Source organism: Peromyscus californicus, unplaced genomic scaffold (assembly GCF_007827085.1).
Source record: "Peromyscus californicus insignis strain IS unplaced genomic scaffold, ASM782708v3 Scaffold_7__1_contigs__length_154581171, whole genome shotgun sequence".
Classification (NCBI taxonomy): Eukaryota; Metazoa; Chordata; class Mammalia; order Rodentia; family Cricetidae; genus Peromyscus; species Peromyscus californicus.
In genome coordinates, this window is record NW_026294595.1 from 78647780 (window position 1) to 78674321 (window position 26542).

Genomic DNA, 26542 nt, shown 5'->3' on the forward strand with positions numbered 1-26542 from the left:
TGTCACACAGTTAGTTGACTGCACATTCCATTGCGGACAGACTCCATTGAGACCTCAAGAGCAACCACTAGCAAGAGGCCAGAAGAGGACATAGCTCATCAGGACTAGGCCATGTTTGAAATCGATATCTATGTTCACATTCAGTTTGACAAGGCAGCCCATCCCAATCCTATCTGTTCTGGATACCAATGCACATGAGTCACTTGAGCCCTGGGTTCAAGGCCAGCCTGGGCAATCATATAGTAAAGTGGAGGAGACAGGGCATACACACCTATAATCCTGGGACTTGAGAGGCAAAGGCAGGAAGGATCAAGTATGAAGTAGCCCAATCATCTGATCTACAAAGTGAACTACTCGGGGCCAGCTCAGGCTACATAACAAGACTTCATGTCAAAGACAAACAAGCATAGTACCAGAGAGGACGGAGATGTAACTCAGTGGTAGAACATATGCTTAACATGTGCATGGATCTGAGTTCAATCCCAAGCACTAACAAAACAAAAACCTAGAAATCATCACATGTGTAGCATATCTAGCAAGCTGCTTCTAGTGCCTCTAATATGCACCAGATGAGTTTTAATAAGAAACTGTATCGTCCCCTCCCCCAGAAAGCCAAAGCCCCACCTTCAACAGAAGTCACCTGATTCCAAACAGAGATTCTGCTAAGATCAGCCGAATGTTCTGAAGCAGCTAGGCTCAGCCAGGGGGACACGGGCCTTGGGGGTCCAGGGAGAGAAACGTGCTTAGCTCTCACTCTAAGCTGAGCCAAACCATCCTGGTTTACCAAGCAATTCTAGGAAAATAATTAGTCCAAGATGTGAGGCGAATGAGAATCGCTTCCTTTGTGCTGGGGTGGGATCTGACTTCAGTAAGACAATGTTGGCTTTATTCTACGTGGGCGTTTAGCTTGGTTTGGGGCCACAGCAGCTCTGGAAGTCTTAGGGAAACCAGGAAGAGGGCCTCAGGCTGGTACTCCAGAGCCAACCCTAGCCCTTCCAGAGACGTCTCAGTCTGTGGAATCGTCCCTGGGTGGAAAAATCTGGCAGTCTGCAACATTTCTGCCCTGCTCCCTGCCTGCCCAGATGGTAAGTGGAAGGCAAGAGTGTAGCATGCTTCACAGCGAGACCATGGCAAGGGAACCCACCAAAGCAGAAGGCCAGAGTGCAGCATGCTTCACAGTGAGACCATGGCAAGGGAACCCACCCAAGCAGAAGGCCAGAGTACAGCATGCTTCACAGCGAGACCATGGCAGGGGGAACCTACCCAAGCAGAAGGCCAGAGTACAGCATGCTTCACAGCGAGACCATGGCAAGGGAAACCACCCAAGTGGAAGACCAGAGTGCAGCAGGCTTCATAGCGAGACCATGGCAGGGGGAACCCACCCAAACAGTCCCAGAGCTCTGCTGTGCCCCTTGCTGAAGGTGGGGCAAAGTTGGAGAAACTGAAATCTGAGGCCAAAACCCACAGTAACACCCCGCCCCCGCCTCAGCTCTCAGGCTCCTTGACTCCCCGTTTTTGAAGCTAAGATGATGGGGAAATGTCCCTAGGTAGTAAGGCCAAAAGTGATGTCCCTGTCTCTACCCTCCCAGCCCACGAGCTGCCATGCCCTTACATACAGGAGAACCTGGCCCAGCCTTCCCAGGGTGAAGCCGAAGCCTGATCTCAGCCTTGGCCAGGAGGCACATCCTGTCCATGTCCCCAGTTCTTCCTCTGGAGATCTAGAGGCGTACAGTCCTCAACACACCAGGTTGAGGACAGAGGCACAAGACTTCCTCCTGCCCAGAGTTTGGACTACATGGACTATGGATACAGGCCAGTGCCCACCTGCCAACCTGACTCCTGGTCCAAGGTTCCCTCCCACCTCCAGAAAGAACAGAGCCTGCTTTGAGCTGGAAATTGGAGGTGTTTCCTGTTCCATGTTAAGACACCACCTCAGGACTGTCGTCCTAATAAATCACTTGGGGGGCGGGGGGCAGGGCAGGCCCTCTTACAATCAAGACCTTCAGAAGCTTATTCCGTGTGTGTGTGTGTGTGTGTGTGTGTGTGTGTGTGTGTGTGTGTGTGTGTGTATGTATGAGAGAGAGAATAAGACAACTTTTGCTGAGTCCTGTTGAGGAGGGGGCTTGTGAGACCCTTGGATGGGCACTGTCAGGCTCACCAGTAGTATAAAGTGAGAAGTGGAGTAGTGAGAGACACTGGTTCTGTATCCCTATTTCTGACGCTTGCTGTGTGACCTTGGGGAAGGCCTCACCTCACCTCCGTTAGCAGTGAGAGGAGGTGTCCAGGGTCATGTAGAAAGAAACGCATTTCTCTGGTGTGTTTTTATGAACTCTCTTCAGAGAGTAGCTTGTCCTCCTTGTTTGTTGTTTTGTTTTGCTGTGCTGGGGTTAAACTCGAGGCCTCAGCAAATTCAAGGCAAGCACTTCTGCTTCTGAGCACCATCCTCTGCCCAGCAGTTTCCTGTTGTTTGTTTAATGCTTTTCTTGCATCCGTGTATTTTGGGGGGCAGAGGGTGCCACCACATGCGTGTGGAGGTCAATCCTCTGCTTCCCCAGTCTGGGTCCTGGGGATTGAACTCGGATGTCAGGGTTGGTGGCAAGCACCTTTACCTGCTGAGCTGTCCTGCCAGTTCTATTGGCTGTTTATCTTTGAGACAGTGTCTCATGTAGCTCAGGCTAGTCTCAAACTCACTGTGCAGCCAAAAGTGACCTTAACGGATAGTGGTTCTTTTATACCCACACAGACAGCTGCTATGAGAGAGCCAGCGATTCTGTTAAGTCACTGTTAGCAGCAGCAGCAGCAGCAGCAGCAGACTGTGTGTGCAGGGTATGCTGGGGGCTGCATATCCCTTACAGTAATACTCCACCACCACATATATCAGTGACCCATAAGCCTCTAAGGACTGGGTTTCTTGTACTCACCTCTTCTGGGCAAGTATCTTCTTCATTGCCAAGGCCAAGAGTTTGTGCCTCCAGAAAGTTTGCAGCTCACTCTCAACAGAGTGGTTGCGTTTGTTTTCTCTGTTTTACGAGCTGGGCTGGAGTGGCTAGTGGGCAGCCTGCCTGCGGGCTTACGTGTTTATGCTTGCTGCCGGGGAGAAGGCAGCCAGTCAGCTGGCCTGTAAGAAGGCTGGAGCTGAGGCATTTCATAGAGCCAGATTCCTATGGCCTGTTTTCTTCTATTTTGTTTTCTCTCTCAACAGACACTAAAGCGGTAAGACTAGTTACCGTTTACGGAGAACATACCATGTTCCCAGCATCCTTCTGCTAAGCACTTTGTGTACACACTTAGAGCTGTCTTGGGAAGTACTCCTATAGTTTAGACCCATTTTGCTCAGATGGAAATTGTGACTAGAAGAGGTGAAGCTACTGTACAGGGTCAGAGTTTTGATTGGTAAGAAGACACCTGATCTCAGGCAGTCAGTCTCGCTCCAGAACCATACATTCTGTCTGGGCTGTAGGGAGTTCCTGCCATGAAGAGTCTGCAGTTAAAGGAGACGGCTTCTCACCATGGAAGAAAATGTAGAAACATTAACCCCTTCTTTAATAGAAAGTCAGGCCCATAGAGGACAGTGCCCTGCCTGAGGTTCCATAATCAGTTCAGTGGTACTGGGGCCACTAGAACTTTCTTCCGGTAAGGATGCTGCCCTTAAGGATCCTCAGGACCCTGATCCCAGGAGTGTATGTGCAAGCCCTGTGCTATTTCAGGGTTCACAGGAATGTGTGCCACCAGGACAGAGTTTCACCCTGGGCCCGCTGCTGCCTGCCAGCCCTGGGCATTGGTGCCCATAAACGCTATTCTCACTGCCTTTTCTGTTGCTGTGTGATAAAACACCCTGACCAAAGGAGATTAGAGGAGGAAAGAGTTTGCTTCATCTTACAGGGCACAGCTTGTCATTGAGGGCAGTCAGGACAGAACTCGAGTGGAAACCAGGAACCACGGAGGAACGCTGCTTACTGCCTCTGCTTAGCTGCCTTTCTTGGTAGGTTGTCCAGAGTTACCTGCCTAGGAACAGTATTGTCCACAGTGAGCTAGGTTCCCCAACATCAGTCATTCATCAAGACAGTCTTTCACAGACGTGGCCACAGGCCAGTCTGCTCTAGGCAGTTCCTTAATTGGGATTCTTTCTTCCCAACTGACTCTAGGTTATGTCAAGTTGACAATAAAAACTAATGCCAGCTGTGGTGGTACATGCTTTCAAGAGGCAAAGAGAGGTGGGTTTCTGTGAGTTTGATTCCAGCCTGGTCTATAGAGTGAGTTCTGAGCCAGCCAAGGTTTCAGGGCTTTGCAGTAGGGCCTTGTCAAAAAAACAAAAACAAAAACTACCAAACCACCTAATCAGCACAGGCACCTGATGTGGTCTTCTGAGGCAGAAGTCCTCAAATTGTGCCCATGGAACCCCTGGGACCCTGGAGACACTTGCTGGGAGAGTACAGGGTCAAATATGTTTTCAAAAGAATGTGATGTTTGCTTTTGAATTTCATTTTTTGTGCCGTGTCCAAGGGAGTTTTCCAGAGGCTTTTAACATGATGTTGTCACTGTGATCGCTTGTGGGATGCTTGTGTATTCTTGTGATTCAGCGTTTTCTCTGTTTTAGTTTTTGTTGGTATCATAGAATAAGATCAATACAAGTCTTTTGAGAGTTCCAGTAACTTTTTGGAGTATAAAATGAGACTTGAGACCAAAAATATCCAAGAATGGCTACTCCAAGGTCTTGGACCCGGCATTATCTCAGCAGGCGGCTGGGCTGCACAGAGGGGCTTTCCTCAGCCTGCCTGGGGCTCCAGGCCTCACCCTGCAGCCAACTGCATTTCAGCACAAAAGGGCTCTCAGCCAACCTGAGCTTTGGGAAGAGAGACATTGAGAAGACACACACATCAGTTACCCTCAGCCCCACGCCTCCAGACCCTTCCATTAGGAAGCTGTAACCCAACTGTGGAGACTGGAGACGGGAGTTTTTATGGGGATTTTCCAGAATGTCCCATAATGCAGGCCTGCTCTTCTCACTGTGCCCAGTGGGCAGGACGAATTAATAGAAAGGAAACAGTATCCTGGAAATCCCAGCCCAGGAACAGGATGTTACCAAGAAAGCCCATGGATTGCTTATCATTTTACCTGCCTCAGGATCACAGGTAGGGGTGGTGGTAGGTAAGCCATCTTTGGCCTGAAGAGGTTAGCTGTTGGCAAAGTCAGCTTTGTTTGGAGACAAGGCACTCACTAATCACCGCCCTAGTAGAGGGGTAATTTAGATTTCTAGAGTACTAATCAGTGTTCAATTCAGGAAACAGAAATCACTTTAGGTATTTTAAACAGGATGAGACTTAATACAGGGAACTGGACACTAACCAAATCACAGAAGGACACAGGGGGCAGAATCTAGACTAGGCTTCCAGGAGCAGCTCTGCAGACAACATGGAGCTCACCCGTTAGGACTGTGTCCACAGCCTCAGGCCCTGGGTTTGAGCATTTATGTCCTCGGAGATGTGGTTTCGGACTGAGGCTGGGGTCATGAGTCCTTGTTGTCCTCACTGCTGTTGTCTCTGCCTCTGGCATACAAGAGAAATAGAGCCCAGACACAAGAATGCTCTACAGGAAGAGAGAAAAAGACTTCATGCTTTTAATCACCTGATCTGTTGGCAAAAACAGTAGAGACACAAAGGTGGTCTCTGCCTCCCGCTCCTTCCTGGATCTTATAAAGCAAGATCTTCCTTATGAAACTGGATTTACATCTAGAACCTCAATTGCAAAGGAGTCCGGGAAGTGTAGTTTCTGACATTGTGGTCTCTAATCAGGATGATGCAAATGGAGGCCAAATGAGCCTTTCCTCAGTATATAATATCCAAGGCTATCCTTACTGCATTCTCTATCTAGTAAGCATAATGGGGCATAAGGGTGGGGGTGGGCGGGAGGATGAGGACACCACCTGACTAGGACTTGTGGGTCCTGAACATCCCAATGGAGCTTGCCCTGGAGGAACTGGGAAATGCCCAGTTAGAAGTTTACTAGCATAGCTAGGCTTGGTGATGCTGGCAATCTCAACATTTAGGAGCTGAGGCAGGAGAAACACAAGTTAGAGGCCAGCCTGGGCTACACAGTGAGACCTTGTTACACACACACAAGAAGAAGCTGAATGGCTACACGCTGCCTTCCGCTGTGCTGTTAGCTACAGGAGAGAGGCATGGGCCATCGGTCTCCAGTGCTAGTGGTTTAAGTAAGTGTCCCTCTGTGCGGGCCTCCAGCCTTGTGATGCAAGAATCAGGAAATTCACAGGTAGTTGAGGGGATTTCAAATGGACATTTATAGTCTTGCAGTGATAATTCATGTATGATTGTTTTTCCTTCCTAGATTACAAAAGTTCCCCCAAATAATCCCACCTCCTACATTAATCAATACCATGCCCTTGAAAATAAGGCAAATCATTCTTTTTTTTTTTTTTAAAGACAAGGCCTCCTATAGCCCAGGCTAGCTTCAAGCTCACATTATAGCCAAGGGTGGCTTTGAATTCCTGATCCTCCTGCCTCCCATCTCCCAAGTACTGGGATTACAGGTGTATGCCACCACACTCAGTTCCAGATGTCATTCTTTTCTGAGCAGAAACATGACTTGTTCCGAGTAAAAATCTGCATATGTTATGCTGAGTTATAGGTGCTAATCCATAGTTTTAATCCATCAACAAACATTTATTGAAAACCTACTGGATCAGGTCCCAGGCTGGGTAAATATAGAGATGAGAAAGGCATTATTCCTGAACTTAGGCCAGTCGGAGTGATGGGACACATGCCATGCTGGAAAAGAGTTCTAGGGGTATTACAGTCGGCCTGAAAAGGTTGAGTGGAGAGAGGCAGAATTGGCTCTGTGCTGTGAGGATAAAGAGAGTCTAGCCAGGCAGAAGTGAGAGCGCATGAGGGGATGAAGATGAGCAAGTGTCTCAGTTAGGGTTCTATTGCTGTGAAGAGACACCATGACCACAGCATGGTCTTACAAAGAAAACATTTAATTGGGGTGGCTGGCTTACATTTTCAGAGGTTCAGTCCATTATCATCCTGGTGGGAAGCATGGTGGCGTGCAGGCAGACATGGTGCTGGAGAAGTAGCTGAGAGTCATATCTTGCAAGCAATAGAAAGTCGACTAAGACAGTAGGTGATATCCTGAGCATAGGAAACCTCAAAGCCTGCCCCCACTGTGACACACTTCCTCCAACAAGGCCACACCTCCTGATAGTGCCACTCCCTATGAGATTATAGGGGTCAATTACATTCAAACCACCACAGCAGGTGACTCTCAAACCCTGCTGGGCAGCTGTGGCCTGCTCTGGAGACCAAGAACAATGAGACTTTACTGATCTCTGTCTTCCTCATACCCATACATTCAATGGACCAGTTAAATTGCCCAAACCCACATGTATTTCTATAGGGAAAGATCTGGAACATCAAAGTAACTTCTCCCAAAGAACCACCTTCAAGCTCATGTCTGGCTAGTATGGTTAGGGGTTTGTTAGGGGTTTTAATGTAACTTTTGTCCTCAAGGAAGAAAGTTTGACAACCTTGCTGACTTCTTAGAGACCCAAGATGGCGATTGGGCATGCTAGTGGTGAACAGATGCGGGAGTGCTGTCAGGGTAATAGGTGACAGCTGCTGTTGCACAGCTGGGCTGAGAGCCTGGGTCTGTTGCTGGGTTCCAGCTGGGTTCCTCCTTCTGCAGATAGGAAGGCTGATGCTCAGATGAATTCTTGGCATGGGCAAGCATCCTAATTACACATGTTGGTGAGCGTCTTTCACTGGCCACTGAAGAGCCCTCAGTTTCTGCCAAGTTCCCATGATGGAAATTCCTCCTGACCCATGACAGGGTTGCCATAGAATGCACGGACAAACTAGGGTCTCCATGGTCACAAAGACCAAGTCTCCTGATGGCTGAGGACAGCCCGGCAATTCTGGAGTGGCTGGCCTTTGTGCCTACTTTCTGAGACCATGTGCTGAGGGACCCCTTCTGTGTACATGGAGCACTACACGCAGACCTGACCTCTCTCTCCTGCCTCACAGGCCCTTCATGCTGCTGCCACCACTGATGGAGTGGATGCGAGTGGCAATCACCTACGCAGAACACCGCCGCAGCCTCACCGTCGACAGTGGCGATATCCGGCAGGCAGCCCGGCTGCTGCTCCCAGGCCTGGACTGTGAGCCCCGCCAACTCAAGTATGGAGCCGGGGAGAAGGGGGTTACAACATCCATGTCCCAACTCTCCAGCACCCCTCTGTTCCTTTCTTCTTCTAGTGGCTGGGTGGGCATTGAAGAGCAAGGCTGTAGGGCATCTGAGTTGCACTAAGTATCCTCCACAAACACCACGGCAACACGGCCAAGTGTGGGAACAGATGTGTTCTAGGCCTTGGCTGCTTTCAGGGTGTGTCTTCTGCAACCACTAGTGTGCTACCAGAACAGACACAGCTTAGAATCTGGGCTGGAGAGCACACACAGTGCGAGTCTGGGGTCGCGAATGGCGAGGCTCTTTCCTCTGTTCCTCAGTTCACTGTGGTTTCCTCGTGTCAAACCCTGTGCTGAGGTCTTCTGCTTTATGCCTGCTGTCTTGGTCGTCATGACAGCTTTAAAGAGGGCTCCAATGCCCACTACAGATGACGAGCCTGCAGGTCAGGGAGGAACAGCATCTTGCCCACAGAGGTGCCTAAGTTTGAGACCACGTTCATCTGGTCCCCAAACTGGTGCCCTTTATGCTTTCCCACAGCACCCCATCCTGTAGACAGGTCTGCTGCAGAAACTCTTCTTGGGGGAGCTCCTGATGGCCATCCCTGGCCTGAGGAGTGCCTCACATTTCTGTTTTCTGACTGTGCCCAAACCATGCTCTAGACATGTTGACCTAACTAAAGGACCCAGGCAGGAGCTTTTAGATGACTCTTGTGTGCCCTGTGTAGACACAGGCTGTATCTGTGATGGTCCTTAGTGGATTGGGTTGATTGTTCATGGGATTCTAAGCCTCTTCCTGCCTCCTCTTTGGTATTTGTGGTCTTACTAAGCAACCTGAAGAGACACAGAGGGAAAAGCTAGACCTTGACCACAATGCCCACTTCATGGGCTGAAGGTCAGCCTGCTGTGTGCAAGGACCATGCAGTGGCCAAGTGCTCAGGCCTAGGCACTGGCCTGTGATGAGCTTTTTCCTCCTCCTCCTCCTCAGTGGGGTCCCTTGATAGGTTATTTTGACCTGAGAGTTTGTTCCCTGACAGTTAACAGGTCTCCAGTGCCCAGTCCATTGCCTTAACCCATGTGTAGGGAAACCAAGCTGTGCATGCTCTAGGGCAGGGGTTCTCAACCTATGGGTCATGACCCCATTGACAAAACTTCTGTCTCCAAAAAATATTTACATTATAGTTCATAACAGTAGCAAAATTACAGTTCCGAAGTAGCAATGAGAATGATTTTGCGGTTGGGGGTCACCACACAATGAAGAACTGTATGGAAGGGCCGCAGCATTAGGAAGGCTGAGAACCACTGCTCTAGGACAAGAACAGAGCAAGGCCGATCACGGCTGACCTGTGCACACTTCAGTGTCCCACCCAGCCATCCTGCTCCCCATGCCAGCCAGGCCCAGCTGTGCCTCATGTCACGGTCATACTCACACAGCCCCTGGTCTCCCCTGGGCAGACCCGAGTGCTGCTTCAGTTCCTTCCGGAGGCTGGATGCTCGAGCTGCTACTGAGAGATTCAACCAGGACCTGGGCTTCCGCATGCTCAACTGTGGGAGAACAGACCTCATCAGCCAGGCCATCGAAGCCCTGGGCCCAGATGGGGTGAACACAATGGATGACCAGGTACCTCCCGTGAACTCTTCCAGGCCAGGCTTAGAGACCGACTCTGAACTGACAATTGCTCGAGGGGGTAGGAATAGTCATAGACCCTGCATTCTGAACCTGACTGAGGCTTGCTCAGTTCTGAGCTTCAGGCTCCTGACAGAAGGCTAGCCTGGGCATCCCCATCCCTCCTGGACAACCTGGGCAGTGTGGATTCTGTGTCCCTGGCTGGAGGGCTAGCAAAGCAACTGTCCTAGATGAGGCAGGGTTGTGGACGAGTCCGGTTGGAGACAGCTCGGTAGCAAGTCGTGAGGTGTAATCACTGGCAGGCCAGTCACTAGCCCCAGAGAAACCCTGTTTCCATGGGGTAACCCTGGTGAGAGAGAGTAAGAAACAAGCACCTAAGCCAGGAGTGATGGTGTGACTGGAGTCACAGCACTCAGCAAGCTGTGTCAGGGTGATCGTGAGTTCAAGGCCAGTCTCGACTACTAAGTGAGTTCTTGTTGTGACCAAACTGAAGGCTGAGGATGTAGCTCAGTAGTAGGGTGTTTTCCTAACATGTTCAAGGCCCTTGGTTCAGTCTCCAGCACCAAAAGAAAAAAGAAAAGGGAGGGGATGACAAACATAAAATAAAGAGCACGTTGACGAGAAGTACCAAAGAGCAAAATAAGGAGAAAGGGCGGGAAGTACTGGGGGTGATTTCTGACTTACAGAAGAGACAACTGAGTCACCAGCAGAGGCAGAAGACCCTGCGGCAGTGGTTCTCAACCTGTGGGTTGTGACCCCAGGTCCCATATCAGATATTTACATTACGATTTGTAACAGTAGCAAAAATACAGTTATGAAGTAGCAGTGAAATAATGTTATGGTTGGGGGTCACCCAACCTGAGGAACTGTAGTAAAGGATCGTAGCTTCAGGAAGGTTGAGAACCACCGTTCTAAGGAATCGACCTCCAGCTCATGCCCACTATGGAATGTTTATGTGGTGCTGTTTGGGATCAGTTGCGGTATTCCAAGTGGCACTGTGTGGCTTGTGGTCAGAAGCCTGGGGACGGTCAGATTACTGTGGAGGGTCAAGCCCTGTGTCGCATGAAACGACAACACAACACAGACTTGAGCTCCAGGTGAGGCATGAGGCCTGGAGTACTGTGTGGGGCTGAGACTGAGCTGAGGGGAGAGCGGGGTCGGGCGCAGCAGGAGGAACAGAAATGTCAGACCCAGGGAAGCTGGTGAGGCAGTTGTTAGCAAGGGTGGCGGGGCTGGGACTGAGGTGCCACAGAGAGGAGTGTCAGTAGCGCAGAGGGAACTGTGAGGCTGATGTTGGTCCCATGCAGGAAGTGTGGAGCCTCCCTCCTGATGTTGCTTCCTCAGGGAATGCAGTGTTGAAGGCCAGGCGCTTAAGCTTTAGATTGCTGTGCCTTTAGCCTATCATGTCACAGCTGAGGTATCTTGACAAGTTACCCTGCCACCAGAGGGACCTTGCTTTCTTCACCTCTAAGGTGGAAGAGCAGGGCCTGATTGTAGCAGCAGTTAGGAGAATTTTCCATCTGGCACCCTCAGTGTTAGTAAATATTCACTGTGGTTCCTGTTAATATGATTATTACTGTTGTTACACTTACGTCAAAACAATGGTGATCAGCCCTGAAATCTGGTCCTTAGCCTGTCTGTGTGTCCGAGTGAGGATAATAACAGCACAGAAAAGCAGTTTCCCTTCTCCAGCTCTTGGCCTGGCTTATGCTCTGAATGTGTACAGATGTGTGGAGAAAAAAATCATTGTGTACTTTGTGTGTGTGTGAGAGTGTGTGTGTGTGTGTGTGTGTGTGTGTGAGAGAGAGAGAGAGAGAGAGAGAGAGAGAGAGAGAGAGAGAGAGAGAGAGAGGAGCAAAGCCAAATTCCCATCACGCTGCCGCTGTCTTCTGTAGATGCTCAGCACTGTCACTCCCTGAACCTTGGCATTTAGAGACAGATGCATAGGTAAACAGTCCGCTCGCCCGTGATTAATCTCAAGCCATTTCCTTATCTCCAGGAACTAGACAAGGATTTATGAGCAAAGACGATCTTCCCTCCACACAAATAACCTAATAAATAATATCACAGAGCACCAGGCAAATGCTTGCCAGGATCCAGCTGTGGAATGCACTTTCCTCCGCTGTCTCTGCCATCATACTCCCAGCCCTGCTAACTGTGCTGACTGCCCACAGATATAGTGAGGGGATGGACACAGCTCACAGTGTGCTCTGGAGTGCTCATTGGCTCAAGATATAGTCAAACACATCTTCACAGAGACACCGCTGAGCACAAGCTTTAACAATTCATGTAGACCTGGGTTCTGTCCAAGTTCCGGCTCTTGTTTGTTAGAGGACCTTGGACAATTGACTCCTCTTTTCTGCCCCATGTGCATACAGTGAGGATAACAGTAGTAGACACCCCACACACACACTGCCATAGAAACAGCACAGTGATTAAATGAGATATTGTACAGTGGACTGACTTCCTATAGTAAGTCCAGGCCTGTTGTGTGCAGTATAATGGCTACTGTTAATTAGCTCTCACTCTGTATGCACTTTGTGTATGCTAATATCCTTCTGCAACCAGCTGAGGCACACACTGTTTCTTAACTCTAAGATGGAGAAACTGAGGCAGAGAGAACACATTGGGCCTGGAATCTGGCTGTAGTGCCCACAATGTGGCTATATAGTTCACCCCTATGCTGTCCATGGTGCTTGTGGAAATCACCCCCCTCCCCCGCTTAGCCTTCAGAGCTTAAGATGCACAAGGCCCAGGACAGCCCCTGAGGAGCAGCTGGGCAGAGACCTGTGGGATATGTGACTCTGTGTTGTGTCTCTGGGGATTCAGCATCTGCCTTTTATTTACAGGGTATGACACCGCTGATGTATGCCTGTGCTGCTGGGGATGAAGCCATGGTCCAGATGCTAATTGATGCTGGAGCAAACTTAGATATACAGGTAAAAAGAAACCCCTGCAGCCAGGCTGGGTGTGGTATTTTTAGACATACTCAGTAGGTGTGTTTCATTAGACTAGAAATGGGCACCAAGACCACAGAAAAGAGCCAGGCGTGGTGGCACATGCCTGTAACCCCAGCACTCTGAAGACTATAGAAGGAAGATCCCACGTTGATGCCAGCCTGTGGTACATAGGGAAACCCTGTTTAAAAACAAGCCAAGAAAGATGGTGGTCAGAGCAGAGAGCACTTTCCTCTAGATGTGGGCTGAAGGAGCTGAGTGGAGACAATGTCCATTACTCCATTTTCACAGCCCTTGTCCTCTATTGTGAGCCTAATCCCTGACTGTCCCTGTCTCCTTCTAATACATAAAGTGCTCCCCTCTGTCTTCTTTTGCTGATGGTAGACATCACTAGATGGACACTTACCCTTTTCTTTTGAACCTTGCCCACACAAGTGCTCTCAGCAGACATTACCAAGCAAATGTAGATACACGTCTGTTAACTTCCCTGTCCTCACGATGTACCCCGTAAGCTAAGGTACCTGTGTCATCTGCTCTGGGATGTCACCTGTCTAGGAAATAGTGATCGTTTGTTGTATTTTTCAGGTTCCAAGCAACTCTCCCAGGCATCCTTCCATCCACCCGGACAGCAGGCACTGGACCTCACTGACATTTGCAGTACTGCATGGACACATCTCTGTAGTGCAGGTGAGCTCCTAGGAACTGCAGCATGGCCTTCGGCTCCCCAGTTGGCCTGGGCCCCATACTCAGCCCTGGCCAGAGACACTGCTCCAGGCCAGGGTCCGTCCACCTGACCAATAAAGCTCGCCTGGTTTGCCTTGGTTAGTGTAAGGACACCTATAGAATTGGAAGAGGAGATCCAGACCCAAGCGGTGTCTCTCCCAGGGAGTCCTGAAAGACCTGGACTTCAGTCTGCTCAGTTTCACACTTCCAACCCTCTTCGGGCCACATGCTCTTCCCTCAGAGCTGGCTCTGCGTCATGGTGTCCTTCAGTCCTGTCCCTCCCCATCTCCCAGTTCCTGAGACAGGATAGATGGCACAGGTCGTGTGTCAAGCGAGGCTGCTATGGCTGGCATCACAGTGAGGCGATGGTTCTAGAAGCACAAGCTGTGGGCAGAAGAGGTACCAGTGACCTGACACTCAGCTCACAGGACCTCTGGTCAGTAAACGTCTGCAGGACGTCACAGAGCTGCCCCCTGGGGAGGGCACCACTCCCTCCTCCCCTTCCAGGATGCGAGGCCTCGTGGGTAGTGCCGTCGGGCTTACCTGCGGTCATCAGCAGAGCCTGGCATGCAGCCAACACTCTGGAGGTGACGGTTGGCCGGTTGGCTACTACACCCAGTCTGCTTTGTAGTCACTGCCTTCCCAGAGCTGCAGCCTCAGTCCAGGCTGGGCCTGTGGGTTGTGCCCTGAGCTGGCCCGGTGCCCAGTTTCATCCGGCAGGTCTCCACCCCCACTGCCTTGCCCCAGCAGCAAGCACATCTGGTTTCTGACGGACAAGTCTCCAGCAGATACAGGCCTTCCCTGTGCCCACGCCCTACAGGGGAGCGTGGAGCTCACCTGGGCTCCTCGAATCTGTTTGACAGGGAGGGGTGCCCAGAGACTTGAGGTGTGTGTCTCCAGGAGCCTGGGGGTGTCTGAAGCAAGCCTCCTCTACAGCAGAATGCAGGCAACAACCCTGCCCCAAGGCAGACCCTTTGGGAACAGATAACCCTGCCTCATCCGACCCCTGGCAAAGCTGTCCTTGCTAGAATGAGGCCACTTAGACTCCTGGCCAGCCTGCAGCGCTCTGCTCCTCCCCACCCCTTGCCAGCCTGGGGAGTTGCTGAGCCTCTCCAGGAAGGAGCCCACAGGCTGCTGGTTCTGAGCCCTCAGTGGGCTGGGCATTGTAGGATTTCATCTCAGCGATGCTGCCAGGCAGTCCTCAACCCACTTTGTAGATCCGGAAGACTGAGGCTCAAGCCTCTCTAGGCAGTGGCCAGTACTGTACCCCATGCTTTCTGTACCAGCTACTGTTCAGGACCTCGGGTCCCTCTAGGGATATCAGGTGACACTTCCCTGTCCTGCTGATCTATGTGAGTTCTCCAGAAGGTCCCTGAAGCTGATTGATGGGAACGTATTGAAAAGAGAAAAAGAGTTGACGGTCGTCACAGTTTAGGGGCTTTGGTGCATGGCCACATGAGTGGAGATGACGGTCATAGAAATGCAGATAGCTCCCTGAGGGTGACCAGGCATCCTACGACTCCAGTGTGAGCCATTTCTTGGTCAGGTATTTGGAGACTTGCAGGTCCCGCCCCCCGGAGCACTCCCTCCTCCCCAGGCACGCTGCTGTGCTCAGTAGCGCCTTCTTCCTGTCCCTGACAGCTGCTGCTAGATGCTGGTGCTAACGTGGAGGGCTCGGCCGTGAACAGTGGGGAGGACAGCTATGCCGAGACACCCCTGCAGCTGGCCTCTGCAGCTGGTAGGTGCACTGCTTTCCCGACCAACAAGTTCTCACATCACTAATGTTCTAGCCTTGTCACCCTGGCTAGTCACTGGGTTATGTACTACCTCTGGGAACCCTTAAGGTCGCTCCTTCTAGGCTACTGGGAGGGGGTTCCTTCCCTCTATATCCCAGTGTTTTTGCTGAGTACAGAGTCCAGTAGGGCAGGGAGGACTCCCCTCCTGAGGCCCTAGGCAGGGTCCTGTGGTAGGACACAGCCACCTTCTCTGACCTCCACTTGCATCCTTATCGTCCCTGATTGTGACTATGCCCCCCACCATCACCACACATTCCGAGGACCAGATCTTGGAGACGCCATCTGCCTCCATCTTGGTTTCCCTACTCAGATACTAGCCCATCAAACTCGTCACTGTCTTTCAGGGAACTATGAGCTGGTCAGCCTGCTGCTGAGCCGGGGTGCTGACCCCCTCCTCAGCATGCTGGAAGCCAATGGCATGGCCTCTTCCCTCCACGAGGAGATGAACTGCTTCAGCCACTCAGCTGCGCATGGCCACAGGTACAAACCGGGGGATGCCTGCCCAAAGGAACTGGGAACATGAGACAGGCTCGCAGGAGCCTGGGCTTCCAGAGGCTGCAGAAGAGCCAGGCCTGGTGACCTTACTGATGTCAACCAGGATGATGAAGGCTCTTGGTCAGCATGGAGGCCCAAGGCTTTGGAAACCTGGAAACACTGGGAGTTGCTGGGTCCTGATGCATTGGCACTGACCGGGACCTGCACCTCCCATACTGGGGCAGCCCACCCCTATTTTAGCCAAGAAGTTACTCCTGTAGCTGCTGGGACCACTCAGGACCACACTCCTCTGTGAAGTTGGTGCTCATTTTCTAACACCTGTGGTGGCCCAGAATATCCCTAGGGTTTCCACTCAGAGCATGGGCCAGCCGTGAAGAGGCTGCTGGTCGCTCCTGGAACAGATGGCAGGCCTGCCTGGCCTTGTGACTGGCAACAGAAGGCTGAAACCAGAGCCATTAGAGAGTAATAGGGATGGGACATGGAGGGGACCAAGAGGAGATGTCACTGGAGGGCAGAGAAGGAGACAGGAAAGGAGGATTGGTGGGCAAGATGCCAACGTGCAGGTTAGGGTGTCTTCTCACCACTACTAGACTTGTGCCCCTGCCACGCCCTCCCCCGCAGTGCCTGCCCCTGCCCCTTTTCCAGACCCACGCCCTCCCCATTCATGCACAGGAGAGGAGTAGCAAGGGTTGGTAGGCTTGGTCATTGTGGGGTAGCTTGCTGAGGAGGGGCTGCTGTACCATGTTCTGGGTGCATCTGGTACCTTTACATCAGACTGGCACCAGCCCCAGGAGAGGGTGACCCTGGCACCCTCTCTTAAGGTGGCAAGGCAGTTAGGGCTCAGAGAGGTAGAAGAGCCTGAGATCATACAGCCAAGTGCAGAGCTATGACTCTTCAGTAATACCAGGACAGAAGAAAGGTAGGGTCCTTGGCCTCTCCATGTCCGGGAGTGGGGAATGCTGAGAGCCCTCAGCTGCCCCGAAGTAACCCACCGTAGCCACAGGGCTCTAGACTGTAGCTCAGGCGGGCACTGTCCATCCATCTTGGGGAGCCTGGGGCTCATCTTGCTATCTCTTGGCCTACAGGAATGTCCTGCGGAAGCTCCTGACTCAGCCACAGCAGGCCAAAGCCGATGTGCTGTCCCTGGAAGAGATCCTGGCTGAGGGTGTGGAAGACAGTGACACATCGAGCCAGGGCAGCAGTGAGGGGCCTGTGAGGCTCAGCCGGACCCGCACCAAGGCCCTGCAGGAGGCCATGTACTACAGCGCCGAGCATGGCTATGTGGACATCACCATGGAGCTGAGGGCACTGGGTGAGGCTGTGCACACGGGAACGGTCACTCCACTGCTCTCGGGGTCCCCGTCGACGCGCGGGCCCGCTCTCCTTTCTGATGGAACTTCAGAAGTCCTGTTAGGACCCTGAAGATTGCAAAGATGTCAGTGTGTCTGGTTGTTCAGCCAGCTTTCTGCTCCTGGGATCTGAACCTGTGGGCTCGGGTCCTCCAGGGAGGCTCGTCAGCTGGGTGGACTTGAACCAGATCCTGTTAGCTGGGCACCACGTGATCTCTCCAAGTCTCACTTCCCACCTCCCTGTGGGTTTGTGCTGGTGACCCTCAACTAAGAACAGGATGTTGTCAGCTAGAGCTCCAGGCGTGGCAGTGTTATCATGGGGCCAGACGCACAAACCCCTAGAGCAGCGTTCTCACCCCTCCTACTGCCGTGACCCTTCAATACAGTTCCTCAGGTTGTGGTGACCCGAACCATAAAATCATTTTCATTGCTGCTTCATAGCTGTAATTTTGCTACTGTTAGGAACTGTAATATAATACCTGTGTTTTCCGATGGTCTTAGGCGACCCCTGTGGAAGGGTCGGTCAGCCCCAAATGAGCCATGATCCACAGGTTGAGAACTACTGCCCTAGGGCGTGGCCATCAAAGCTCAGGCAGCCCCAGAAGCATCGCTGGGATGTAACTGGTTTTGTCATGCATTTAACACACTAGTTTTAAGTTGCCCCTCTGGCCCCAGACTCAGTCCAGGGAACTCCAGTGAACACTCATGCCCCACTGTGCACAGATATACAGTGAGCTAACTGCTGTGAACTCCTCCACGATGGGACCCAGTCCACTTCTGGCTCTGTACTGGAGGAGAGAGTTGTGTCCTTGAGTGCCCTGCGTATTTTCTGGGTCTATCTGGTCATCCCTCCCGAACGGGTTCTTCTCAGCAAATAAATTCTAGGGGCCAACAACCAATAGGCCCTGAACTTGGCTGAGGGCCTTCCTCCATGCATGTCATCTGATGAAAAGCCAAAGCATCCTGTGCCCTGCCAGCTGGGCCTAACAGGAAGTCCAAGCTTTGTCCACCAAGCTCAGCTGAGGGGCATGCAGCACTCGGTGGGGCAGGGGTTCCCATGTCATGGGCCATGGAGGCAGAGCCCACCCTGGGACAGGTGTGGTCTACAGGCTCTGCTTTACTGGAAGGGAATGACAGCTGCCCTTCTCTCGGGCCAGGTGTCCCCTGGAAGCTGCACATCTGGATAGAGTCTCTGCGGACCTCTTTCTCACAGTCACGGTACTCGGTGGTGCAGGGCCTCCTGAGGGATTTCAGCTCCATCAAGGAGGAGGAGTACAACGAGGAGCTGGCGACGGAGGGCTTGCAGCTCCTGTTTGACATCCTCAAGAGCAGCAAAGTGAGTGGGGCCCGGCAGCCTCGGCCTGGGGCTCAGAGAGTCCCGGGTTCCCGATCCTGGGGCGGTCCTAGAAACTTACATGCACAGACAGTCCCAGGCACATGGACAAACACCTCCTCAACACCCAGAGTTGCACTGCGTGGCTGCCAGAGGGCAGAGGCCATGGCAGTCTGGGCTGGAGCCCAGCCAGAGCAGCCATTTGGGAGATCACAGATGAAGTGACAGTCCTTCCTGGCCAAGTCAGATCCGGCAGGATCAAACAGCAGCAGCTGCTCTGATCCCGGCCTGGAGTTTTGAAACAAGCCTGATGTAGCCACAGCTACAGCAGCCACGTGTATGTGCTGACAGTCCTTTCCCCGTCTCCCCACAGAACGACTCCGTTCTGCAGCAGCTGGCCGCCATCTTCACACACTGCTATGGCAGCAGCCCCATCCCCAGCATCCCAGAGATCCGGAAGACGCTGCCAGCCAGGCTAGGTGTGGGCCCATCCCCTCGGGCTTGTCCCCGTGCGCTCCTCTTCCCTTTCTCCCCAACGCTTTTGCCTCCTTTTCTGTTCCCGAGGGCCAAGGCCCTAGCCTCAGTTTCTCTAGTTCTCCCTCTGTGTCCTCTGCCCCGCCCCCCAGCCCTCTCAGAAACCCTGGAGATAGACACCCCGCTACCCTCTTTGTCTTCCCATCCACAGATCCTCACTTTCTGAACAACAAGGAGATGTCAGATGTGACCTTCCTGGTGGAAGGGAAGCTGTTTTATGCACACAAAGTCCTTTTGGTGACAGCGTCCAACAGGTAGGCAGCCTGGGGAGCAGCGCTGGTCCCTGGGGCACAGTACAGGTCTTTCAGCATTGAGGTGTGTTGTGTGAGTCTTCTGGGGAGATGTAAACAAGCATGTGTCCACCCCAGATAAGACTAATGGAATGACTCCACCGAATTCTAACTTAGGAAACCAGTGAGGGTTTTTTTGTTTTGTTTTGTTTTGTTTTGGGGGCCGGGGTGGGGGGCAGTACTTAAAGGAGATGATGTCCTAGAGTCAGCCCCAGCATGAAAGCTGCATCTCTGAAGTTCCGGGCCTAACTTGCCCAGTCTCTTCTTCCCAGGGGCCATTGCTGCTTATGGAACCTTAGGGGGACAATGTAAATTTTGTAAGTTTCAGGAGCTTCCTCAGAACTGCTTTGTTTACTTCCAAACTTTATTGCATCTGCTTTGGAAGAAAGCTACACCAGGTGACAGGCATACTGGAGAAAAGTGACCAAGGGGACATTATAGCCTCTGCCCCGTGGTAATGGAGCCCCCAGCAGCCCCCAGAGTACAGTGTGAGCTGGACTGGTTGCAGCAGGAGCAGAGTCCAGCATGCAAGGGGAGTTCTGAGGGCTGCTTTCTACTAAGTTACTGCAGCTGACAATTAGAATACAGAAGTAGGGGCTGGAGAGATGGTTCAGAGGCTAAGAACACTGGCTGTTCTTCCAGAGGTCCTGAGTTTAATTCCCAGCACCCACATGGTGGCTCACAACCATCTGTAATGAGATCTGGCTCCCTCTACTGGCCTGCAGGCATACATGCAGACAGAGCACTATATACATAATAAATAAATCTTTAAAAAAAAAATACAGAAGTATTCTGGAATAAAGGGCCAGTGTTCCCCCCACAGGCTTCAGATCACTGTGCAGGAACTTGTGGTCGAGACAGAGCTGAGCCCAGCTGTCAGCCCAGGATGATATAAAATGTCACCTGCCAAACGTTAGCTTGGGAACAGGACAGTCATTTGTAGTGTCCCATCTCCCAGAAGCGGCGGAGACTGCTCAAATGGCCGTGCTGTCGGCACAGCAGGGGATCAGGCCACGTTTAAGCCCCACCTTCTCACCTTGTTCCAGGTTCAAGACCTTAATGACCAATAAATCAGAGCAGGATGGGGACAGCAGCAAAACCATTGAGATCAGTGACATCAAGTACCACATCTTCCAGGTATGTGGGCCTCAAGAGTTGTACTCTCATTGGAAGTCCCTCTGCACAGCCCATCCTGGGCCTTGTCCATCTGGTCGCTCTGTCCTCTAGGCCTGTGTGATTTACCAAGTCAGTGATCACAAGGCAGCCAGCCAGTCTTGCCCTGAGCCAAACTGACCCACCGTGGGGCCAGGCGGCCTGCACATAGACATAAAGGATGGACACATGCTGCCCCCAAGGTATGCAGGCCCCATTCTGTAGTGAGCTGCTGAAAGCTCACTGGAAATGCAGTGGCCCGGGGCCAGTAGGCAGTGAAGGTGCAGGCTACCCTGCTCCCCAAGAGTCCACTCCAGTCCTGCTGGCCAGATAGGAAGAGCCCGGGGAGCCAGTCGGCCTTTGGACTCCATTTATAGCACATGAGGGGGGTCTGGAGCTAAGAGGCACTTTCCAGAAAATGGGGCTTGCCGGCCCCCAGGTGTACATGTTTGGGGGAGTTGGTACTCAGGCCTGTAGATCCCCCTTCAAGGCAATGACCACACAGAGGCCCAGAGGCCTCAGGTAGGTAGTCCTGGGCCCTGCCTTGCCCTGGGCAGATTAAGATCTCACGGGAAGGATCACAGAATCCCTACCACCATCACTAAGTACACAGAGCCACCATCTACAGCCCCTCGCCCTCCGTGCCACCGTCCTTAAGGCCAGGTGTGGTGGCAAGCACTTCCATCCCCAGCCCTCCAGCCCTCAGGGGCTGAAGCAGGAGGCTCACACGCTTGAGGCTAGGGTGGACCACAGTGTGAGGTCCTCAGAGTCTCCCCAAATGCAGGTCTTCCTCTTAGTCACTGCTGTGCCATAGCCACTCTGGGACGGAGGAAGTAAGACGACAGGGCCACCCTCGGGGAGACAGGGCTGTGACTGCTGTCAGTGAGTGGAGGACAAGGGAAGGCACTTCCTGGGAAAGTGACCGCCAGGCTGTGGTATCAACAACCAGTTAACAGGACGCAGAGTGAGTGTCCCCGAGCCAGAGAGTGGAGTCCAGAACTGCAGCCCCAGGACACGGGGCTCCAGGGAGGGGGACGCTGAGCACTGACACAGCATTTTTAAATTATTTCTGTGGGGTACAGAGGGAAGGCATGCCACTGTATGCAGGGGCGTGCTCCTTCCACTGTGTGAGGCCTGGGAGCAGGCACCCTTACCCACTGAACAGTCTCTCTAGCTCACCAGAGACTTCTTAGACCGGTTCACCTGCTCCTCACTTCAGCCCCACAGCACAGTCTGAGGTCTGTCCCCGTCTGGGTGGATGAGGAGTCAGATGTCAAGGAACACAATGGGTAGTGACAGAGCCACTTAAGGCAAAGAAGGAATTTGATAAAAGCTCGGCTTCTAGATGGAAAAGTAGTGGGACATGGACGGAAGAAGAGATGGGGCCTGGGACTCAGTGACTGGGAGTCTAGAGGCAGGGGGAGAGGCCTGGGGCTTCCGGCATGAGTGCTAGAGCCTTTCTCTCTCAGCCCTGGGGAGGGACAGCTCTAGAAGCTGGTGTGGCCAAGTAGCTCAAAAGTGCAGATGACTGAAACATGAGGGAGCGCTGTGCTCAGATGTAGGATGGCCCTAGAGAGCCGCAGGGATTGGTGGGAAGGTAGGGAGATGCGTGTGGGCTCGGTCTTGGGATCAAGGAAGGGCACCTGTGTCAGGACAGGCTGGCAGCTCCTGATGGGGGTAAATGGGGACAGTAGGCCCAACACAGTGGCACACATGGGCCTTGGAAACGTTAACCCTCAGCTCCTTACCCAGTGTGAGCCAGTTATTCGGATCTGGCCCAGGACACCTACCTGCCTTGTCCCATGGATCCCTTGGGCCCATCTAACTTTAATTATATACTCCAGCACATCAGAAATGCTTTAATGTGTGCATTCCAACATTTTCAGTAGTATAAGAAACTGAGATTTTCTTTTTGTAGTGCTGGAGACGAAACCTAGGACCTTCTGCTTGCTAGACAAGCACTCTATCACTGAGCTACATCCCAGAACTGCTGGCCCACCTCTGTCCCAACTGAGGGAGCGTATCCAGGTCTGAGACGTTGTCCTGGTGGCTGAGGAGACACACAGCACTGTGTGGTGGCTGTACAGGCTCCAGCTTGGGCTGCAGAAGCCGTGGGAGCCTGGCTTCCCGATGGGAGTCAGCCAGTACCTGGCCCAGCCGCCGGCATGCTGTCAGGCTTTCTCCTAGACCCTCTGGTGCCTCTCCAGCCGAGGGCCGGTCCTAACAGAGTCTGCCTGTGCCGGCTGGAGCCTTGTTTACTCACACGCCTGCCAGCGCCTTGCTGGGGCTGTTTCTTCAGCCAACCAGAGAGAATTGTTTTCCTCTTTCCAACTGGGAACCTCACCAGGTTCCAGTGTAATGGCAGTATTTGTGATACAAACCTCAGAACTCAATATAGCTGCCCACTCCTGGGCCTGTCCGTGGAATCCCAGCACCCACTTCCTGAGAGCCCCGGGCAGATCCCAGCCAGGCTGCAAAGTGATCTGCCAAGGTTATCTGAATGTGCCCTGCTTAGACAGTTGTCCCTGGTACACTCACCCCCTCAGCTCCACAGAGGCTAGTTTGGCAGTTGAGACAGAGTCTTACTGTGTAGACCAGACTAGCTTCGAACTTGCCATCCTCCTTCAGTGTTGGATTACAGACTTGTCCCAACATGCCTGGCCATATGTAGAATGCATTTTATACTTTTATTTTGCTTTGAGATGGGGTGTCCCTGACTGGCCTGGTGATGTGTGGTCCAGGGTGGGCCTCAAACTTGAGCAGTCCTCCCAGCTAGACTTCCTGAGTGCTGGGATTACAGGCATGTACCAGCACACATGGTTCATATGTAAATTCATGAGCACACTGCATGGGTGGGTGGGGGTGGGGGGAAACCCTGCTGTGGGATCAGAACCCAGAGTCACTTGAGATCAGTCACCTTCCCTCCTGGGCTGTAGGGCTTGCACAGGGAAAAGCTCATTGTCATGGCAGGGCAGCAGAGGGTCTCAGAGTTGGCAGCACACATGGGCAGCCCGCGGGTGGCATTCACACAGGTCACACCCGGGCAGCCCACGGGTGGCGGTGGCGTTCACACAGGTCTGCCTCCACTGCAGATGCTGATGCAGTACCTTTACTATGGAGGAACAGAGTCCATGGAGATCCCCACTGCTGACATCCTGCAGGTAAGAGCAGGGTATGCGCCCAGAATCCTCCAGACCCTCTGATCTCAGATACACATGGGGACCTATCGCCAAGTAAGGGCACTTACTAGAGACCAGAGATTGGACACACCCTCAAGCCCAGCTTTCTTGGCCTTGCCTGTGGTTAGAAAGGTACAACTCAGCGGTATGGTTCAGCCCAGGAGCAGACCGTGGCCGAGCCTCCTGCTCGCCAGTGACTAAAGCACATAGCTCAGGCTCGTGTAGGTAAATACCCTAGCTTGTAGCCCAAGAGCTCTTTTGAGGTCGGAATCTCGGCCCACATCGGTCACCCATCCTGTACCTCTCACATCCCAGCTACTACCACGATGGCTGAGAGCAGAAGCATTTCTAGGCTGCTATCTCTTCTCAGACTAGTCTGGCAGGAGGGCTGGGTCCTGGGGCTTAGGAGGAAGCCTTCATTACCAAGAGGTCTGCTTTCCCCTGCCTAGCTGCTGTCAGCTGCCAACCTGTTCCAGCTGGATGCCCTGCAGAGACACTGTGAGATCCTGTGCTCCCAGACCCTCAGCGTGGAGAGTGCAGTCAACACCTACAAATATGCCAAGGTAAAGGCTGGGGACGCCCAGCCACTTCCACTACTCTGCAGGGAAATGCACGTGAGCAGACATAAAGGGCAGTGGAGGGGCTGAGGGAGCTAACGCTCCAGCCGGAGTCTCTGGTCACTGGTGTGGTGACATTGGCTTAGGCCCCAGATCAGAACCATCTTTACATCTGGGTCACCTACCTCGGGAGCACATCAGCCCCCTCACCACTTCACTTCCCCCTCTGCTACCCTGTTTCCGTCTGGGGCAGTAGCATCCTCCGGGTTTCTCCACATCCGGTCTTCCCATGCAAACCTCCTGCTTCCTTCAAAAGTAGGAAACCATCCAGCCCCAACTTCTGCCCGCCCAAGGTTGTTGGCTGCTTGCTGACTAACAGAAGCCAGACCATAGCAAGCTAGACAAGACTCCCAAGATCTCTCCTTCATTTCCCTTGCCAGCCTGTTCCTGCCCCAGGGCTCCTGTAACAACTCTTCCCTCTTCCTATAGGGCACTTCCCAAGACCAGCCAGCCATGTCTTCATCAGATGGTGTCCCTAGGCCTCAGAAAGCCTTTATTGTCCATCTGCAATCACCTGGCTTGTCTCATTGATTCTTTGGGTTTTATCCTCCCTGTCCCAGAATGTTCACTCCAAAACTGCCTGAGAGGGACCTCACCACCCATGCTCAGAGCCACACTCGAAGCCAGGGCTTGGTACTTGTTGAATTAGCACAGCTTTGGCGCATTGCCCGTGACACTCCTGTGGCCTTGTGCTGGGCAGTGTGTGGTCACTACACTTAGGAAAGGAGCCGTTCAATAAGGCTGTCATCTGTGCCACAGGTAAGGAAAAGGATAGGGCCAGGGACTCGCTAGTGCTCGGGTGACCCTAGGAGACTTAAACCAGGCACTCCCAGGAGATGCTCATAGGAGGGAAGGTGACTTCCAGAGGCAGGCAGAGCCCTGTTGGGAGTAGGTGACCTCTGAAGGTTGGGGCAGGTATACGAAGACCCTGGGCCTCATTTCTCTCCCATCCACAGATCCACAACGCCCCAGAGCTGGCCCTATTCTGTGAGGGCTTCTTCCTCAAGCACATGAAGGCCCTGCTGGAGCAGGATGCCTTCCGGCAGCTCATCTATGGCCGGAGCAGCAAAGTCCAGGGCCTGGACCCACTGCAGGACCTGCAGAGCACCCTGGCTGAGCGAGTGCATTCTGTCTACGTCACCTCCAGGGTGTGAGGCAGAGTGGAGGGTGACTGCTATCTGTGGGTGTGCGAAGGTCTGCTAAGACCGGGAACACAGCCACCAGTGACCCCTCAGCAGAGGGAGGCCTAGAGGCCCTTTGGAGCTAGGCTCATGGGGGTACGTCCTGCTCTTCCCTCAGAACCCTCTGTGGTGTTGACTCATCCTTGGGTGGGCAGAGAGCCCACTTCTCTGTTGCTCAGCCAGTAACTGGCAAGGGGGTGTGACACAGTTTGCACCTTGAGGGCTACCCTGTGTCCTTTCCTCAGCAGCAAGCTCCAGCTCCACCCATCTACCTGGCTGGGGCTGTGAGGAGCATGGGCGTTCTCATGAATGCGGAGAATGTATCCTGAGCCCCAGGCCACCAAATGCAGTAGCTGGTATGTTTTCCTAAATGCCACACAGAGAAAAGGCTTTCCAAATCCTGTCCCCCAAGCTGTGCCTTTGAAAGGGCGGGTGGCCCGTCTGTGAAGACTGGGCCTCCAGTGGCCCTCCCTGCAAGACTACTAACTTGGAGTCTGAGCTCAGCGCTTCTGAGTTGAGGGTATGATGGGGTACAGTACAGGAACACGAGACCTCAGCTCTTGCTGCTACAGCTGGCAGCCAAAGTAAAGAGGCAGGCTCTAGAACCCGCGCCGAGTTCTAGTGTCTGGAGACTCAGGCGGCAGTGCTTTCGTGGCCTCTCAAGTGCAAGGCTCCTTTCACTCAGGACTGGAGTGCAAGAGCACACTTCTCACTGGGATCTGTGACTCTTGGGCATGAAGGACAGGGCCTTGGTGGAAGAGAAGGAAGGGGTGTCCCTCCCCTCCTGCCCTCGGTCTTGGCTTCCCATGCTCTGACCTGTTTATGGACAGATGTTGGGACAGCATCAAGAACAGCTACCTTAGAAACTATTTATTCATCAGAAGCCCCTGGGGCTTGCAATCCTAGAAAATATTTTCAACTCGCTGCTTGTGCTGGATGTACAAAAGAATGAGTGGTATTTTATTGCTGTAATATTGTATGATACTGTAACTATACCTTCATGTTGTCGCTTACTGTAAATGTACTATGGTTTTATCAACAATAAACACTCATTAACAATGACCTTGACATCTGCTCCTGATAAAAGAAGATTGCCTAGACTTGAGAGCTGGAG

The 26542-nt window shown here is 52.6% G+C and overlaps 1 protein-coding gene across 1 annotated transcript in view; it reads left to right on the top strand.

Annotated features, from left to right (window-relative positions):
- Abtb2 (ankyrin repeat and BTB domain containing 2) overlaps nucleotides 1-26490 on the top strand; it is a 165000-nt gene extending 138510 nt beyond the window's left edge. Inside the window, exons 4-17 of the mRNA XM_052725672.1 lie at nucleotides 8040-8192; nucleotides 9651-9816; nucleotides 12672-12761; nucleotides 13365-13466; nucleotides 15144-15240; nucleotides 15643-15778; nucleotides 16879-17105; nucleotides 18300-18478; nucleotides 18849-18954; nucleotides 19161-19263; nucleotides 20346-20436; nucleotides 23544-23612; nucleotides 24080-24193; nucleotides 25204-26490. Of these exons, the coding sequence (XP_052581632.1) occupies nucleotides 8040-8192; nucleotides 9651-9816; nucleotides 12672-12761; nucleotides 13365-13466; nucleotides 15144-15240; nucleotides 15643-15778; nucleotides 16879-17105; nucleotides 18300-18478; nucleotides 18849-18954; nucleotides 19161-19263; nucleotides 20346-20436; nucleotides 23544-23612; nucleotides 24080-24193; nucleotides 25204-25401 (1831 nt within the window). The 3' untranslated portion in view covers nucleotides 25402-26490. The remainder of the gene's footprint in view (nucleotides 1-8039; nucleotides 8193-9650; nucleotides 9817-12671; nucleotides 12762-13364; nucleotides 13467-15143; nucleotides 15241-15642; nucleotides 15779-16878; nucleotides 17106-18299; nucleotides 18479-18848; nucleotides 18955-19160; nucleotides 19264-20345; nucleotides 20437-23543; nucleotides 23613-24079; nucleotides 24194-25203) is intronic.
- The last annotated feature ends 52 nt before the right edge of the window (nucleotides 26491-26542 follow it).